The sequence below is a fragment of the Oncorhynchus masou genome, chromosome 8, assembly GCF_036934945.1.
Source record: "Oncorhynchus masou masou isolate Uvic2021 chromosome 8, UVic_Omas_1.1, whole genome shotgun sequence".
In the NCBI taxonomy this organism is placed as follows: Eukaryota; Metazoa; Chordata; class Actinopteri; order Salmoniformes; family Salmonidae; genus Oncorhynchus; species Oncorhynchus masou.
Genome location: NC_088219.1, coordinates 32,178,765 through 32,196,649, shown reverse-complemented (window position 1 = coordinate 32,196,649; position 17,885 = coordinate 32,178,765). Strand labels below are relative to the sequence as shown.

Genomic DNA, 17,885 nt, shown 5'->3' with positions numbered 1-17,885 from the left:
GGATTTCCTGATGGGCCGCCCCCAGGTGTTACAAGTAGGCAACAACACATCTGCCCCGCTGATCCTCAACACTGGTACCCCTCAGGGGTGCGTGCTTAGTCCGCTCCTGTACTCCCTGTTCACCCACGACTGCATGGCCAAGTGTGACTCCAACACCATTATCACGTTTGCTGACGACGGTGATGAGTCAGCCTACAGGGAGGTTGTCAGAGACTTAGCAGTGTGGTAACAGGACAACAACCGCACCCTGAGCATGCCCCCATCCACATCAATGAGGCTGTTGTGGATTGGGTCAAGAGCTTTAAGTTCCTTGGCGTCCACATCACTAAGGACCTAACATGGTCCACTTATACCCACACAGTTGTGAAGAGGGCACGGCAGCGCCTCTTCCCCCTCACAGGGCTGAAAAGATTTGGCATGGGCTCTCGGATCCTCAAAAAGTTCTACAGCTGCACCGTCGAGGGCATCTTGACTTGGTACATCACCACATGGTATGGCAAATGCACCGCCCTTGACTGCAAAGTTCTACACAGGGTGGTGTGGACAGCTCAGTACATCACTTGGGATGAGCTCCCTGCCATCCAGGACCTTTATATCAGGCGGTGTCAGAGGAAGGCTCGTAAAGACTCCAGCCCCCTTAGCCATAGACTGTTCACTCTGCTCCTGTCCGGCAACCGGTACCGTAGCATCAGCTCTCGGACCAACAGCTTCTACTCCCAAGCCATAAGACTGCTAAATAGTCAATCAATGGTACCCAAACTATCTGCACTGACTCTATCTTGCACTATGCACACTCACTAGACTAAACTCAGCAAAAAAAGAAACTTCCTCTCACTGTCAACTGCGTTTATTTTCAGCAAACTTAACATGTGTAACTATATGTATGAACATAAGATTCAACAACTGAGACAATAACTGAACAAGTTCCACAGACATGTGACTAACAGAAATGGAATAATGTGTCTCTGAACAAAGGGGGTGTCAAAATCAGTGCATCTTCTCCTCATGGACTGCACCAGATTTGCCAGTTCTTGCTGTGAGATGTTACCCCACACTTCTACCAAGGCACCTGCAGGTTCACAGACATTTCTGGGGGGAATGGCCCTAGCCCTCACCCTCCGATCCAACAAGTCCCAGATGTGCTCAATGGGATTGAGATCGGGGCTCTTCGCTGGCCATGGCAGAACACTGACATTCCTGTCTTGCAGGAAATCACACACAGAACGAGCAGTATGGCTGGAGGCATTGTCATGCTGGAGGGTCATGTCAGGATGAGCCTGCAGGAAGGGTACCACATAAGGGAGGATAATGTCGTCCCTGTAACGCATAGCGTTGAGATTAACTGCAATGACAACAAGCTCAGTCCGATGATGCTGTGACACACTGCCCCAGACCACGACGGACCCTCCACCTCCAAATCGATCCCACTCCAGAGTACAGGCCTCGGTGTAATGCACGAATCCAACCATCACCCTGGTGAGAAAAAGCTGCGGCTCGCCAGAGAAGAGCACTTTTTGCCAGTCCTGTCTGGTCCAGCGACGATGGGTTTGTGCCCATAGGCGGCGTTATTGCCGGTGATGTCTGGTAAGGACCTGCTTTTACAACAGGCCTACATCTACAAGCCCTCAGTCCAGCCTCCCTCAGTCCAGCCTCCCTCAGTCTATTGTGGACAGTCTGAGCACTGATGGAGGGATTGTGCATTCCTGGTGTAACTCGAGCAGTTGTTGTCATCCTGATGTTTGGATGTACCGATCATGTGCAGGTGTTGTTACACGTGGTCTGCCACTGCGAGGACGATCAACTGTCCGTCTTGTCTCCCTGTAGCTTTGTCTTAGGCGTCTCACAGTATGGACATTGCAATTTATTGCCCTGGCCACATCTGCAGTCCTCATGCCTTCTTGCAGCATGCCTAAGGCACGTTCACGCAGAAGAGCAGGGAACCTGTGCATCTTTCTTTCAGTTCTCAAGAACTGCAACGCTGCTGGATTTTTCATGCTCAACAGTTTCCTGTGTGTATCAATAATGGTCCACCGCCTAAAGGCCGTCCAGCCAACTTGACACAACTGTGGGAAGCTTCGGAGTCAACATGGCCAGCATCCTTGTGGAATGCTTTCGACACCCTGTAAAGTCTATACCCCGACGAAATGGGACAAAAGGGGGGGGGGGGGGGTTGCAACCCACACACATACACTACTTACACAAACACATGCACACTCACACACACACTTTTGTTGCTACTCTGTTCTTTATTATTATCTATGCGGAAGCCAAGTCACTTTACCCTGCCTTCATGTAGATATCTACCTCAAATACTTCATACCTGCACATTGATCTGGTACTGGTGCTCTCTGTACTGTATTTTATTCCTCTGGTGTTACTATTTTATTTTTTAACTCTGCATCGTTGGGAAGGGCTCGTAACCAAGCATTTCACGGTAAAGACTACACCAGTTCGGTACATGTGACAAATACAATTAGATTATATTTTATTTGAGAACACAATTGGTCTTTGTGGGAAATGGAAATGAGTGACTGAGATAGATACATAGATACAAAGTGTATGTGTGTGTGCGTGTGTGTGTATGAGAGAGTTTGTGTGTTTGTGTGGGATGAGCTCACCTGCAGACTGTAGAGTAACTGGGTCAAGCTCTGGACACTCTGAGCCACCTGTTATTGAAGAAGACATCAAACACACGACTAACAATCAGTCTCCCATGTTGGTACAGTCCCTTGCAAAAGTATTCATCCCCCTTTGCATTTTTCCTATTTTGTTGCATTACATGTAATGGACATACACAAAATAGTCCAAATTGGTGAAGTGAAATGAAAAAAATTACTTGATTCAAAAAATTATTTAAAAAAATTAAAAAACATAAAAGTGGTGCATGCGTATGTATTCACCCTCTTTGCTATGAAGCCCCTAAATAAGATCTGATGCAACCAATTACCTTAACATAATTAGTGTGTCACATGATCGGTCACATGATCTCAGTATATGTACCTGTACCTGTTCTGAACGGCCCACCACTAAGCAAGGGGCACCACCAAGCAAGCAGCACAATGAAGACCAAGTAGATCTCTAAACAGGTCAGGGACAAAATAGTGGAGAAGTATAATTCAGGGTTGGGTTCTAAAAGAATATCATAAACTTTGAACATCCAATGAAGCACCATTAAATCCATTATTAAAAAATGGAAAGAGTATGGCACCACAACAAACCTGCCAAGAGAGGGCCGCCCACCAAAACTCACGGACCAGGCAAGGAGGGCATTAATCAGAGAGGCAACAAAGAGACCAAATATAACCCTGAAGAAGCTGCAAAGCTCCACAGCAGAGATTGGAGTATCTGTCCATAGGACCACTTTAAGCCGTGCATTCCACAGAGCTGGGCTTTACGGAAGAGTGGTCAGACAAAAGCCATTTCTTAAAGAAAAAAATAAGCAAACACGTTTGGTGTTCGCCAAAAGGCATGTGGGAGACTCCCCAAACATACGGAAGAAAGTACTCTGGTCAGATGAGACTAAAATTGAGCTTTTTGGCATCAAGGAAAACTCCATCTCTGCCGCATACCCAACACCTCTCATCACCCTGAGAACATCATCTCTGGTGCCGTGGGGATGTTTTTCATCGACAGGGACTGAGAAACTGGTCAGAATTGAAGGAATGATGGATGGCACTAAATACAGGGACATTTGAGGGAAACCTGTTTCAGTCTTCCAGAGATTTGAGACTGGGACAGAGGTTCACCTTCCAGCAGGACCATGACCCTAAGCATAATGCTAAAGCAACACTCTAATGGTTTAATGGGAAACATTTAAATGTCTTGGAATGGCCAAGTCAAAGCCCAGACCTCATTCCAATTGAGAATCTGTGGTATGACTTAAGATTGCTGTACACCAGTGGAACCCATCCAACTTGAAGGAGCTGGAGCAGTTTTGCCTTGAAGAATAGGCAGAAATCCCAGTGACTAGATGTGCCAAGTTTATAGAGACATACCCCAAGAGACTTGCAGCTGTAATTGCTGCAAAAGGTACCTCTACACAATATTGACTTTGGGGGGGGGGGGAGTGAATAGTTATGCACGCTTGTTTGTTTCATAATAAAAAATATTTTGCATCTTCAAAGTGGTAGGTATGTTGTGTAAATCAAATGATACAAACACCCCAAACATCAATTTTAATTCCAGGTTGTAAGGCAACAAAATAAGAAAAATGCCAAGTGGGATGAGTACTTTCACAAACCACTGTAGATTACTTAATCACGTCACAAATGATATTCCTTCTATGAAAAACTGTTAAGGAGTACATGTCCTGGTTCTATTTCAGTGTGTTGGTATCTGAAGATGAACAACTTCTACAGTAGATGGCAAGGGAGCTTTAGTCTCCTACTACTACTGTATACCCATATCAGTTGAAGCCAGCCAATACGGTCTTACTCCCGGACTAGACTAGACTAGAGTGTGGTGGTGCCATGTGATCTTCCTCTTATCACATGGCACATTTTCTAAAGAGATTTGTCTGAGAAGTCTATGTGGTCATGTAAGTATATAGCGCCACTTTGTGGTCTGGTAGTGTCTGTGCACAGAATCTGTACACCAGGGGTGTCAAACTCATTCCATGGAGGCCCTATTGTCTGCTGGTTTTTGTTTTTTCCTTTCAGTTAAGACCTATACAACCAGGTGAGGGGTGTTCCTTACTAATCAGTGACCTTAATTCATCAATCAAGTCCAAGGGAGGAGCGAAAACCTGCAGACACTAAACCCTCAGTGGAATGAGATTGACACGTGCTGTACATTGCATTGCTCTCTACCAGGGGTATTCAAATCTTACCCTATGCGGTCTGGAGGACTACTGGTTTTCTGATTTACCTGTTAATTAATTGCGCACACCTGGTGTCCCAGCAGGTCTAAAGCAGTCCCTGATTAGAGGGGAAGACTAAAAAAAAGTGGAACTGGCCTCTAGGTCCAGATTTTAATTTGAAGGTTCTATACCTTGCAAACTCAACTCTGGACCTTTTTAATCAGGGACTGATTTAGACCTGGGACACCAGGTGTGTGCAAGTAATTATCAGGTAGAACAGAAAACCAGCAGGCTCCGGACCTCGTCGGGTAAAAGTTGAGTACCCCTGCTCTATACACTACATTCAGTCAATATTGCTCTATTTTATCATAGTCATTCACCTCACAGCCAGGACAAGATGCTAACGGTAGCACAAATGTGGCCGAGGAAATTGGGATATTATTATCCATCTATTTTTAATGAGATGGTACATTTGAGAGCTAAATTGACTTTCCCTGTATTAAGATATTAATAATTTAGCACATTAAGGCTGAAATGAAATTCTAATAGATGGTGTTAAATTATTTAAACAATGTTGCACCACCATAAGAAGGTGGGGGAAGGTGAGAAGCCAAGGCCAATATGAACACAGACTGACGTACACCTCAGCAGCTAAAGACTACAATAAGCTTATGGCTACAACTACAAATCCCATTTGTATTTGAGCCACTTGGTGTTATGGCTAACGTGTTAGACTAACAGTTACAGGGACCCGAGTTCAATATCTATGGTATTAAACACAACCTTGTATAGAAGACCTACTTTAAGGTTGATATTATTAGTGTCCCCAGTGTGGGGTTGAGTCAGGGACTGTAGTATGAGGCCCTGGGAGGCTGACCACTCTCCATCCCTGGTATCAGGGTCCCCAGGTGAGGCTTCGCTGTCTGTGGGGTTGTCCATGGGGGTAGGAGGGTTGGCTGAGGACACAGGGTGGGACAGGGGGTCCCTGTGAGGGCTGCAGAGGCTGGAGGGAGAACAGGTCCTGGAGGACAGAGTGGTCCTCAGGTTCTCAGCTGGAGAAGGAGAGAGGAGATGGGTGGTTAGAGAGGGAGAAAGAGAATTTACTGTAGACAAAAAGACCCACAGACAGACAAAGACATTGGACACTCTACAACAGGAAATGGACAACATGTACATGATGCTAACAATGGTCAGTGAGGCTAAAAGTGTGGTGTATCGTCTGACCCTCTCGGAGCGCGGCAGTGAGCAGTACTGCAGCCCGCGGCACCTCCTCTGGGTGTGGCTGGACCAGTAAGCGTGGCTCAGGGTGCTGTTCCTGGGTGCCGCCCCTCAGAGCAGACAGATCAGCATAGATCTGTAGCTTCTCCTCCAGAGTAGAACATATCTGATGGTCCTGACTGGACAGGTTCTCTGATAGATAAACGCAACATAAAGCCATTCGTGTACAATCGACACACAGAATCAAGCAGTCAGTGATACACAAATAGCACTTTACAGTCAGTATTACACAATCAACATAGAAATGATACACAAAGTAATGTGCAGTTTCTTCATGCACCCACAATCCACAAACACACACTACTTGACAACACTATAGGAAATGTGGGCTAATCAAAGTGAAAGGATCATTGCAGAAAAGCTATTTGAAAGCTATGAATATACGGTAGCATATTACCCTGTAGTCTTTGTATCTTCTGGGCTCTGGCTTCAGATGCTCTTCTCTCCTCCTCTGATTCGCTAGTGTTCTCCTCCTCATCCTCTGGACAGCTGGATAGAGACAGACAGACAAGCAGACAGCGATAAGCATACACACACTCACTCGTACACACACACTTACACCCTTCCCACACCCCCTTTTACTGACCTCTCCACAGCCTCTCGGATGTGTCTCATCCAGGTGTTGCGTTCGTCTTTCGAGGAGGTGTGGACCTCGTACATCTCTGGACCCGCGGCCGATGCACTGATCAGAAACATCCCTCTCTCCTCATTGGCTACCTCCCTGACAATCAGCTTCTGCAGAGAGATTACTGGGGGCTTCTGGTCCTGAGGAGCACAGACAGTATGGGAGGATGAGAGAGAGGATGAGACAGTATGGGGGGATGTAGACGTTGACATGTCTTTTTGAGTCTCAATCCACCATATATGATCCGATATACTTTATTAGTTCATCCAGGATGCTTTTTTGCCCCAACCCCTCCGATATAATAAATTGGAGAGCAGCAGCCCAAAGCTATCAGACCGAGTCCAAAGGAACTGAATTGAACGGTAGAGTTTATTTTGTCTTACTCCATAAACAGCAAATGTCACGAAACCATTTCACAGACATACCACAGCAGCGAATATGAACTTCTGGTCTTTCTCCTGTAGGAAGATCAGTGTGTCGGTGAGAAGGAGAGCCAGGACATCTGCAGAGATCAGAGACAGCAAAGCAATTGTGAACAATGCAATCCCTAATCAATATTATCATTAGTGTGAAACTGATTGATTGACTGATTCATGTATTGCTTGATCAGTTGATTGATTGACTGATTGGTTGATTCATTGATTGACCTTTGAGTCGTCCGGTGGCGGTCTTCCACAGTAACAGGCCCTGGTGTTTGAGGGTCCGGCCTGGCACCAGAACATCCTGCTTCCTAAAGGTGTGTCCGTTCTTCAGCTTGGTAGCACTACGGTTGTCCATCCGGTTTAGGACGTCCTGTAACCTCTGACCCTGCTCAAACTCACTGACCCTCAGGTCTACAGCCGCGATCACCTCCTTGATCAAAATCAGAGCTCTGGAGAGGTCCCTGTGCTCCTCACTGTCCTCTGAAAGAGGGAGATGGGGGATCGAGGGAGGAGAGAGAGAGAGAGAAAATATTCAGGCACATTGGAGTAGTAGGATCAAAACTATACATCCGGTTACCAGCCCCATGTCAGTATGGAAGTTACATTTAAAATACAGCAAATGTTTCATGGAATATCTTACTGTAACTGCTGTATATTATCACTGATAGCTGAGCTGTATGATAAGACCACCTGTCCAACAAAAAACAAGCCTGGTCGTGTTATCACGATTTGATTTGATTTATCTGATCCTAACAGCAGTGGGCAGCAGAGCAGAGAAAGGCAGACAGACTAACCCTGGGTGTACTGTAGAATCCTCTCCAACAGAACAGGGTACTTCGTTATCCTCTGGGTCACCAACAAGATGCATTCTGGGATCTCTCTCCTCCGCACCAAATAGTTATTACTTTGTTGCTATAGAAACACACAATCAACGGTGAATAATTAGTCACAAGTGGAATATTTAAGACAATTTAACTTGTTAGGACAGATCATTTCTCCAGATATCTTCTCGAGATACACTACATGGCCAAAAGTATGTGGACACTTGCTCGTCATGCTGAAACAGGAAAGGGCCTTCCCCAAACTGTTACCACAAAGTTGGAAGCACAGAATCGTCTAGAATGTTATTTTATGCTGTAGCGTTAAGATTTCCTTCCAGAAAATGATTCCTCCTCCACCAAACTTTACAGTGTGCACTATGCATTGGGGCAGGTAGTGTTCTCTTGGCATCCACCAAACTCAGATTTGTCCGTCGGACTGCCAGATAGTGAAGAGTGATTCATCACTCCAGAGAACGTGTTTCCACTGCTCCAGAGTCCAATGGCGGCGAGCTTTGCACCACTCCAGACAACACCTTGCAATTGGTGATCTTAGGCTTGTGTGCGGCTGCTCGGCCATGGAAACCCATTTCATGAAGCTCCCAACAAACAGTTATTGTATTGACGTTGCTTCCAGAGGCAGTTTGGAACTCGTGAGTGTTACATCCGAGGACAGACGATTTTTACGTGCTACGCGCTTCAGCACTCGGCGGTCCCGTTCTGTGAGCTTGTGTGGCCTACCACTTCATGGCTGAGCCGTTGTTGCTCCTACATGTTTTCTCTTCACAATAACAGCACTTACAGTTGACCAGGGCAGCTTTAGCAAGGCAGAAATATGACTAACTGACTTGTTGGAAAGGTGGCATCCTATGACGGTGCCACGTTGAATGTCACCTAGCTCTTCAATATGAGCCATTCTAATGCCAATGTTTGTCCACGGAGTTTGCATGGCTGTGTGCTCAATTGTATACACTTGTCAGCAATGGTGTGACTGAAATAGCCAAATCCAGTCATTTAAAGGCGTGTCCACATACTTTGGCCATGTAGTGTAACTCTTGAGGCTTATAGAGGTGTCAAACAGACAAGCCTGTACCTTGATGAAGGTCTGAAATCGTTTGTTGTGTTGCTGTAGCTCTTTGAAAAAGGTGACTGCCTCAGTGTGATGGCTGCAAAAGTCTCCATACACCTGTTTCATCCTCTCTGCGTTCTCTTCAGAAAACTGCACCAGAAATTATACAGAAGTTATACAGGCACTCATACTGAGCCAACGTACTCAATCAGTCACAGAACATTAATACCACAGTCATGTCTATTGAGGTTGAATTACAGGAGAGAGTGAGTGGATGTTGGCAATGTTTCAGACACACAAAAAAAACATATCTGTATTTATCCATGTTTTGTGGGAGAATCAGGACTTCCATGTAATTTTAGGGGTTGTAAGTTAATTCTGTCTCCACAGATTCCTGACCGTATGACAGAAAGTACAATACTGTTCCGCCCGACCCCACTCCAGAAAAGATAAGGTTTGTTGTTGTTACAAGCACTTCATTTTAACAGTGCACCTGTTGCAACAGAACGTCTCCGATGCGTTCTATGACGTAGTTCCTGTTCCCGTATGGCTGGGCGGAGCTGTGGCGGCGTTCCCTCATGGAGTTGAAGAGGTCGTGGTGGAGGAGGAGGAGTTCGTCCAAACAGGGGAAGACACGCCCCACGGCGCCCGCGTCCAGCTGGACCTCCTCCCTCATCCCTCGCCGGAAGACCTCAGCCATGATGCACAGAGTCTGGAGGTGGTGCATCTCTGTCTGCATCAACTCTGAGAGGACGGACACACACAAAAACAGTGCGTGTTTGAGATCGACGACATTGCAGTTGGACTGCGCAGGATCCCAGATCTACAAATCATCTCGCATCTCGTGTACATTTTTGCGATTCCGCGTCTCGTCTTGCTCAAACCAACTACCCACATTTCAAAGATGACAAAGGTCCCTCTAGACAAACATATCCCTTGGGCATAGCATAATAACAAACCGTAAACATTCCTGTGCTACGGCCCATAACATTTCATAAGTCATAACTCATTCATAACTCAAAACTGTACCACAAAACAGCAGGGTTAGGTTACATATGGTGGTTCAACTGTTCTGAGTACATCGTTAGCTCACCATAGATGACGTCCTGTCTCTTGACCACCCGTTTGTCCTGCTTCTTACAAAACTTGTGTTCCACTGTCAGACTCCAAGACTCAGCCTCGTAGTCCAGAGCATCAGCAGCCAGGTCGCTGTGGAGACCGGTGTCCACACAGTCTACAGGACGAGAGGGTGGATGAAAAGAACATGATGGTGACTTTTCCCTTTTAACCGTTAAGATGATCACTTTTCCAATTGTCCCTTCTGGGTTCCCGTCCCTGCAGTACCTTCTCCGAGGGAGGAGTCAGTGGAGGAGGATGACTCCGTGGTCTGTAGGAGCTCCTCTGATCGGCCAGGACTCCATCTCCTGTCAGACACCACTTCCGGACCCTCACTAAGCCTGCTGGGAGAGTGTCAATATGTCAATGACATAAGCATCATCACAAAAAAATCTTCATCACAAGCTTACTGTAATATACTGAGAGTGGGTGAGTGTGTGAGTGAGCGGATGCGTAGCTGACCTGTCAGTGGAAGAGGGGACGCTACTGGAGAGGGGGTTGGGGAGGGAGGCTGTTTCCCTCCTGTCCCTCTGGCTCATCATAGGTAGAGAGGCTGAGGTGGCGATCAGACATGAAGAGGGACTGTCTCGCACTGTGAAGTATGAAGGAGGGAGGGGAGGGGATGGGAGGGGTGTTATTGTTTCAGCATTTCTTCCTGTGTGCTTCAAATGATGACAACAAAGAGCTGTGACATTTTATTTTATTTACCCTTTATTTTATCAGGGAGTCATACTGAGACCAAGGTCTCTTTAACAGATTAATTGAATTACAGAAAATACACACACCAAATATAAATACAAAATGCAAGCAGAAAGAAAGAAAAACACAGTCATAAACAACAAAACACATTCATCAGTTATAAGGTCCTTAGTCAGTGACCCTTGAACTCTGCAATGTAACACTCACTCTGCGGGAGGGATGCCGTTCGGTTCTTCACAAGTTTCTATAGATTTAAAATTGTAAAAAAAGATTAACAAATGGAAGGATAGTAGGATACCAGACAACCCAAACATTCCAACTAGAACACTTTGTTCAACAGAAAGAGATGAGGAGTAGATGTGTGTGTGGTTGTGGGTCGGGGCAGAAGTATCCAGGCTGAAACTCACGTTTAGACACGGGGGAGCAAAGTCATTACAACCCTTATGGACCATGAGTGTACAACCTTAGGGAGAGAGGGATAGGTTCATAAAGAGAAAAAATGAAATACTTGAAATAGAATAGGATCGTATATTAATTCAGTTCTATAATTGTCCAGCAAAGAAATTGCGAATTAAAGTTAATTTATTTTAAACTTTCTTTAACTAGGCAAGTCAGTTAAGAACAAATTCTTATTTACAATGATGGCCTACAAGGGAACAGTGAGTTAACTAGCTTGTTCAGGGGCAGAACGACAGATTTTTACCTTGTCAGCTCGGGGATTCGATCCAGCAACCTTTCGGTTACTGGCCCAATGCTCTAACCTCTGGGCTACCTGCCGCCCCATCATTGTCAATTATATTATCATTGTCGAATGCAAAAAAAAAAGCCTATACAGTATATTTTTCTTGAGATACAATATGTATTGGTATACTGTATTAACCATAAATATGTGATATCTTTCAATTCATCTACATTGTTCAGAAGTGTACTGAGATATGCTTGTATGTTTGTAACATTGAGTGACAAATTGTTGTTTGTTTTGACTGATCAGTTGATGTACTACTGGTTAATTGTTGATGTACAAAGGCTGTTATTAATACATTTTGATTGACAGATTGATTAACTGTGTTACTTACTGGAGCAGTGCAGAAGTTCCTTGCCAGTAGCAGGTTTGTCACAGACCAGACAGACCGTGGGTCCAGCACAGGACCCCGTGGAGAAGCGATGTCCATTCTGCTGCCTGTCCTTGTCTCTCTCCTCCTTCTCCTTCCCCTTGGAAAACCAGGGTAGATTCACAGGGGTGAACATCAGAGGTATGGATAGGCGGGTTATTGCACACCCATATACTGTAACTACATCAAAACCCTTCAGCCACAATCCATCAAAGCATATCATGTAATTGTAACACTGTAACACCATAGGCATAGGCTAGACTCAACTTAAAGCAATATCAGTCAGGTTACTTGTACTATGAAGTAGCCTTGAAGTAGCCACAAATAGCCACACATGTGCACTGACTCCAATGGAGGCAGTTTGAGTGAAGGATCCCCGCCTTATTTTGGCCCATTTTAAAGTCCACTGTGAAGGAGTCGGAGCATTGCATTAACACATGGGGGGGGGGGGGGTGTAAATGTGGATCCACCAACAATGGGTTTATGATGAAAAGGAAAGAAGCTACACAAGGGTTTGGAGTGGTGTTTTGGGTTACAGTTATTACCCAAAACATTTCCTGCTTCTTGTCATCTGTCACGATCGTTATAATGAGCGGACCAAGATTCGGAGTGGTATGTTTCCATCTTTTTATTTGGAGGAGAAACTTACAGAACAAAAACAATAACGCGAACAAACGAAACGTGACGCTAATATAATGCTCACAGGAAACTATACCTAGACAAGATCCCACAAAGCACAATGGGGAAATGGCTGCCTAAATATGATCTCCAATCAGAGACAACGATAAACAGCTGCCTCTGATTGGGAACCATACCAGGCCAACATAGACATATATATTCACCTAGATAACCCACCCTTAGTCACACCCCGACCTAACCAACATAGAGAATAAAAAGCTCTCTATGGTCAGGGCATGACATCATCATGTGAAGCACAGATCCTGATGTGAATACTACAGTATAAGGAGAAGGGTTGGGATGATGATAATAATTATATTCATCATCATCATTATTATTATAATACATGGTATTTATGTAGTGCTTTTCAACAACCCAAAGTCGCTTGAAAATAGGCTTTTGTATCCGATAATTAAGTGATAATAGCAGCACAACTTTGTTTTGTGATAATAGACGGTCAATTATATTGTCTTTATTGCCCTTTATGGGTATGTCATGCAGTCCTTATAGCTGTAGATCGTTAGATTTAGACTGAGGGGTAGATTACATGCGAGTCAGTCGGTGTGTACATTCTGTCTGTGATTATTTAGTCTAGTGGAGTACGTCTCCGAACATGGCATATGCTCTAAATGTAAAGTCTGGCGGCAAGATTAGTGCTGACCTAGTCTCACGACTGGTGTTAAAATAGTGTTTACCTTGTTCTTGTTGCGTGTGTTCGACATCCGGCTCTTGAGGAAGCTGAAGGTACGAATCACTTTGTATTTCTCTGACGCCACCTTGGAAGGGATGTTGTACTTGTCCCACTCCTCTTCTTCAATTCTGTTCAGACACAATGGGGTCAGCATCATATGTGACTTTCCATGTTGGTTTTTATAAACAGTATCCATACCAGTCTTATTTGCTGATCTTTATTTCTGCCTGGTCATCTCAAATTAAATTATTACTCAGTCATTTCTGCGAGTAGTAATCTTCTGACTTAGTATTTCATCTATAACCAGGTTTCCATCCAACCGTTTTTACTACAGATGACATAAGTTATGATGAACTTCACAGGGTGGTGAAAGTGTACGGTTTATGAGCTTGATGTTGCTTTCAATAAATATCGAGGGTCTTATTCTGGTGACATGATAGATTATTTTCTTCCCTTTGACAATTAAAAAGTATCTCACTCTTTTGCCCATAACAGGAATCTCATCTTATATCTGCGAGTAGTTTGCTTGAGTGCATGTGCAAAGACCAGAATGGGCACATACGCTACATAACTCAACATGTTTTGTGTCAAAACGTTCAGTAGAGTTGAAATTTTATTCAAATCGGCCACCAATTGGATGGAAACCTAGCTAATGAGGCCACGTGGAAACAAAAACGTTTTAACTCCGCATACAACTTATGAAAGCACAAACCTTATAGTAAACATGGTACTTGGTTAGTAGTTCAATCAGCCTGTAATGGTCATACCAGGCTGGATCAAGTGTACAGTTGGAGCACATGCACCACACAAAGCCAATCATCGATGTTTATTACAGAATTAAGACAAGCAAAAAGTCCGGTCAAAACTCCATCATTAAGGTGTCGTCTACTTAAAGTTGGTGGCAGCTCATTTGCCACAAGTTTTAGTGTTACAAAGCAATTAATTTCCACCCTGAGTCAGTGGTAGAGCACTATGGATTAAGGGTTACACAGTAGTAGTTACAGACACATGCAGCACACGTATGGTAATCAAACATGGTTCATGCATTGACATCAACAGCATACAAGTGCAATCTCTAAAGGTTATTTTTGATGCCATGCTAGGCAGAGAGCATTGTGGGCACAAACGTAGACGTTAAATGTCACGATGCACACAAGGGAGTTCTAGGGTTAAAATGGTTGACTTAAAAGGGGTTAGAGGCTGAAGCTAGGGACAAGATGGCTGGCTTCCAGATCAGGGGAGTTACTCTAGGGTTAAAAGCTATGGGCTATATGCCCAGTGGAGAGGAAGGGCCAAGGCTGTCAGCCCAGAAGGGGGCGATGCCCACATACTCTTTGAGGAACTCTGAGAGGGTGAGGTGTTGGAGGGACTCTGCCAGCTCAACGCTGCCCTCGTCGTCTGCAGACTGGGCACGCTTACGGAACTTTAACTCCCTAGGGGGACACACACACAGCTCTGACACAGAGTACAAGAACACACACACACACAGCTCTGAAACATACAGTACATGAACAAACACACACACACTAACATGCGCACACATACACTAACAAGCGCACAGGTACAGGAAACATACTCTAGAGGGCGCTATAGTGCTGTGACCGTGTGCATTCAGGACATTTTAACTCCTGAATGGAGGGAGGACAAAGGCAGTTGGCATGGTTCCCGGCAGCATCTCATCACAATGAAGGACATAGTGAAGCAGGAAACAAAGAGGATGCCTTTTCTTTGTCCATCCCACTTTTACTGGAGCCATTTACTCAAAGGATACTATACAGTGAATCCTACTACACTCACTGTGTCACAAAGTTACAGTGCATTAGCCTAACTTCATCTGAGCACAGTACTTGTATTTGAAATTTGCATTGGACAACATTTGCATGGCTAAATAAACACTGTCTGAGCACAATGGGCTTACAGTTTAGTCTACAAAAACAGTTTGGGTACTGATTTGAAGTTATACAATCAAATCCTGGAGTTAAACAAAGAGCTGTTATTGTGGGGGTTTACGTGCCTTGCTCAAGGGCACAACGGCATGTAGGATTTGATATCAGCAACCATCCGGTTGCCAGCTCACTTCCCGCCAGACTTAACAAGTCAGACCCGGAATTTGAATTGGCAACCCCTCCGGTTGCTGGCTAGCCTCTACGTGCTAGGCTACCTGCCACCCCTTTTCTTGATATGAAGACAACCAGGAACTCCACGACAAAGACAGCCCTCGGTCGCCGAGCAACCAACCAAGTAGTCTTGGTGAAGGCTGGAAAGCCTGGGAATTAGGGGGAAACTGTATGGAACTGTAAAAATGTCACACTCACTTTGGACAACCACTACGTCAGTGGATACATACCTTTTTTCTTGAGGTTGCTTCGATAGGTTGAACTCTCTCCGTTCTGTGGAGGACAAGACAGAACATGAACCCTCTGTGTGAAATAAAACAGCATGAGCAACATTATGGATGATCGCCCCCTACCCAGTAATGTTGAGCTTACACTGTGATTTGGCAGGATAGCCTAGCCAGCCAATGCACTTACCTATGCCCTCACCCTACATAAATACTGACATACAAGCACGCCTACAGTACCAGTCAAAAGTTTGGACACACCTACTCATTCAAGGGTTTTTCTTTATTTTTCCTATTTTCTATATTGGTCAAATAGCCCTTACACAGCCTGGTGGTGTGTTTTGGATTATTGTCCTGTTGAAAAACAAATGATTAGTCCCACTAAGCGCAAACCAGATGGGATGGCATATCGCTGCAGAATGCTAAATAAATCACAGACAAGTGTCACCAGCAAAGCACCCCCACACCATCACACCTCCATGCTTCACGGTGGAAACAACATACGTTCACCGTTCATCCGTTCACCTACTCTGCGTCTCACAAAGACACGGCAGTTGGAACCAAATATCTCAAATTTGGACACATCAGACCAAAGGACAGATTTCCACCGGTCGAATTGCTCATTGTTCTTGGCCCATGCAAGTCTCTTCTTCTTATTGGTGTCCTTTAGTAGTGGTTTCTTTGCAGCAATTCAATTCAACCGTCTCCTCTGAACAGTTGATGTTGAGATGTCTGTTACTGGAACTTGAACTGTGCGAAGCATGTATTTGGGTAGCAATCTGACATGCAGTTAACTGTAGTTAACCTATCCTCTGCAGCAGAGGCAACTCTGGATCTTCCTTTCCTGGGGCAGTCCTCATGAGAGCCATTCTCATCATAGCGCTTGATGGTTTTTGCAATTGCACAGGAAAGGAAAGTTCTGAAAGTCCAATACTACAAATGAAAGAAACCTCTTGTTAATCTACTGTTAAAGGAATTAAATTGCTCTATGTTTTAATACCCAATTAAAATTAAACACTGTCAATTCATAAGGATTTGTAAGACCCTTATTCTATAATAATGGACAGAGCCCAGTCTTAAAGTCAAACAGCAGAGTTTATTCACGAGAATACTGAACACGATACAGGTTACCACAGGTTATAAACTGAAAATGACGTCATTAGTTCCAGTACCAACCCGTGCCATCTCCGTTCCAGTACAAAGGATGTATCTCAAGCCTTCCCACATCCGTCTCCCTACCAATTTAATATAATTTATGGCTGAGCCAAGGTTTTCCGGTGTAGATAAGCATTCTAGCCAGTCTGAAGATTTAGTTAATTCATTTCTACCCAGGAACAGACCGTCATTGTTCTAATCCTTGATTCATTCACAAACATTATATTCAGTACTAAGATTAAGAAAGAAAATTCATACATATACAGTAACATAATAGTATTCTGATATCATAGTATTCTGATTAGTACACAAAGTAACATAATAGTATTCTGATTAGTCAGTCCTGATTGAAATGTATACATAATTAGACAACATTGATAAAAATTCCCTTAACATATCCACCCTTTGATTAAATATTATACATCCAATCACACATGTAGTTATATTGTAATATTAAAAAGCCTATTTCTATTAGAGATATTTCTTGTCATCAAAACATCACCTAAACATAACCCACTACTTGCATTCGCCATGACTGTTTCTCAGTCCTACATCAGAATCATAACTCTTCTTATCAGGATTTCCGTTACAATCTTCATTAAAAAAAACAGTCTAATTTTGAAACAGGATACAATTTTGCCTCCCTAAACATCAAAAATGGTCTCCTCAAACATAAATTCCCCCGCAAATGAAGGATCCAGATTCGTCCACTTGTTCTGTAGACATGCATTCAGCACTCCACGGGTCAGAACCTGGAATCCACTGGTACCTCACCATCTATTGTCGTCGATTTCTCCAGAGTCCTGGAAATACGGCCTTGTACACAGGGAATTAGACAACAGCCCCATAAAACTAAAACAGTCACACAGGTGACTGTAGCCCATAATACAGTGATCATAATATTTTTTCCATTTTCCGAACATACTATCAAACCAATTAGTCAGAAGTATCCACCCCAGAGTTTTCTGCCAAACCGTGAGCCAGGGTAGTCAAACCAGCTGAGGCTTCGGGCACTGATTCGTCCGGAGCTGTGTTATTTGGGATGTAAGCACAAACATGGTCCCGATAATCACGCATACTTCT

General features: G+C 44.3%; 1 protein-coding gene across 2 annotated transcripts in view; it reads right to left on the bottom strand.

Annotated features, from left to right (window-relative positions):
- Positions 1-17,885, bottom strand: part of LOC135544534 (rho guanine nucleotide exchange factor 28-like) — a 108,445-nt gene that overhangs the window by 28,950 nt on the left and 61,610 nt on the right. Inside the window, exons 14-32 of one of the 2 annotated variants that reach the window (XM_064972220.1) lie at positions 15,654-15,696; positions 14,638-14,739; positions 13,311-13,434; positions 11,902-12,037; positions 11,233-11,288; positions 11,033-11,069; positions 10,589-10,718; positions 10,355-10,470; positions 10,104-10,244; positions 9,504-9,754; positions 9,035-9,160; positions 7,918-8,035; positions 7,349-7,603; positions 7,127-7,203; positions 6,663-6,841; positions 6,474-6,565; positions 6,023-6,208; positions 5,600-5,850; positions 2,619-2,666 (exon numbers count right to left, since the gene is read on the bottom strand). In XM_064972220.1, the coding sequence (XP_064828292.1) occupies positions 2,619-2,666; positions 5,600-5,850; positions 6,023-6,208; positions 6,474-6,565; positions 6,663-6,841; positions 7,127-7,203; positions 7,349-7,603; positions 7,918-8,035; positions 9,035-9,160; positions 9,504-9,754; positions 10,104-10,244; positions 10,355-10,470; positions 10,589-10,718; positions 11,033-11,069; positions 11,233-11,288; positions 11,902-12,037; positions 13,311-13,434; positions 14,638-14,739; positions 15,654-15,696 (2,468 nt within the window). The remainder of the gene's footprint in view (positions 1-2,618; positions 2,667-5,599; positions 5,851-6,022; positions 6,209-6,473; positions 6,566-6,662; positions 6,842-7,126; positions 7,204-7,348; positions 7,604-7,917; positions 8,036-9,034; positions 9,161-9,503; positions 9,755-10,103; positions 10,245-10,354; positions 10,471-10,588; positions 10,719-11,032; positions 11,070-11,232; positions 11,289-11,901; positions 12,038-13,310; positions 13,435-14,637; positions 14,740-15,653; positions 15,697-17,885) is intronic. The other variant, XM_064972221.1, reaches the window with a different exon arrangement.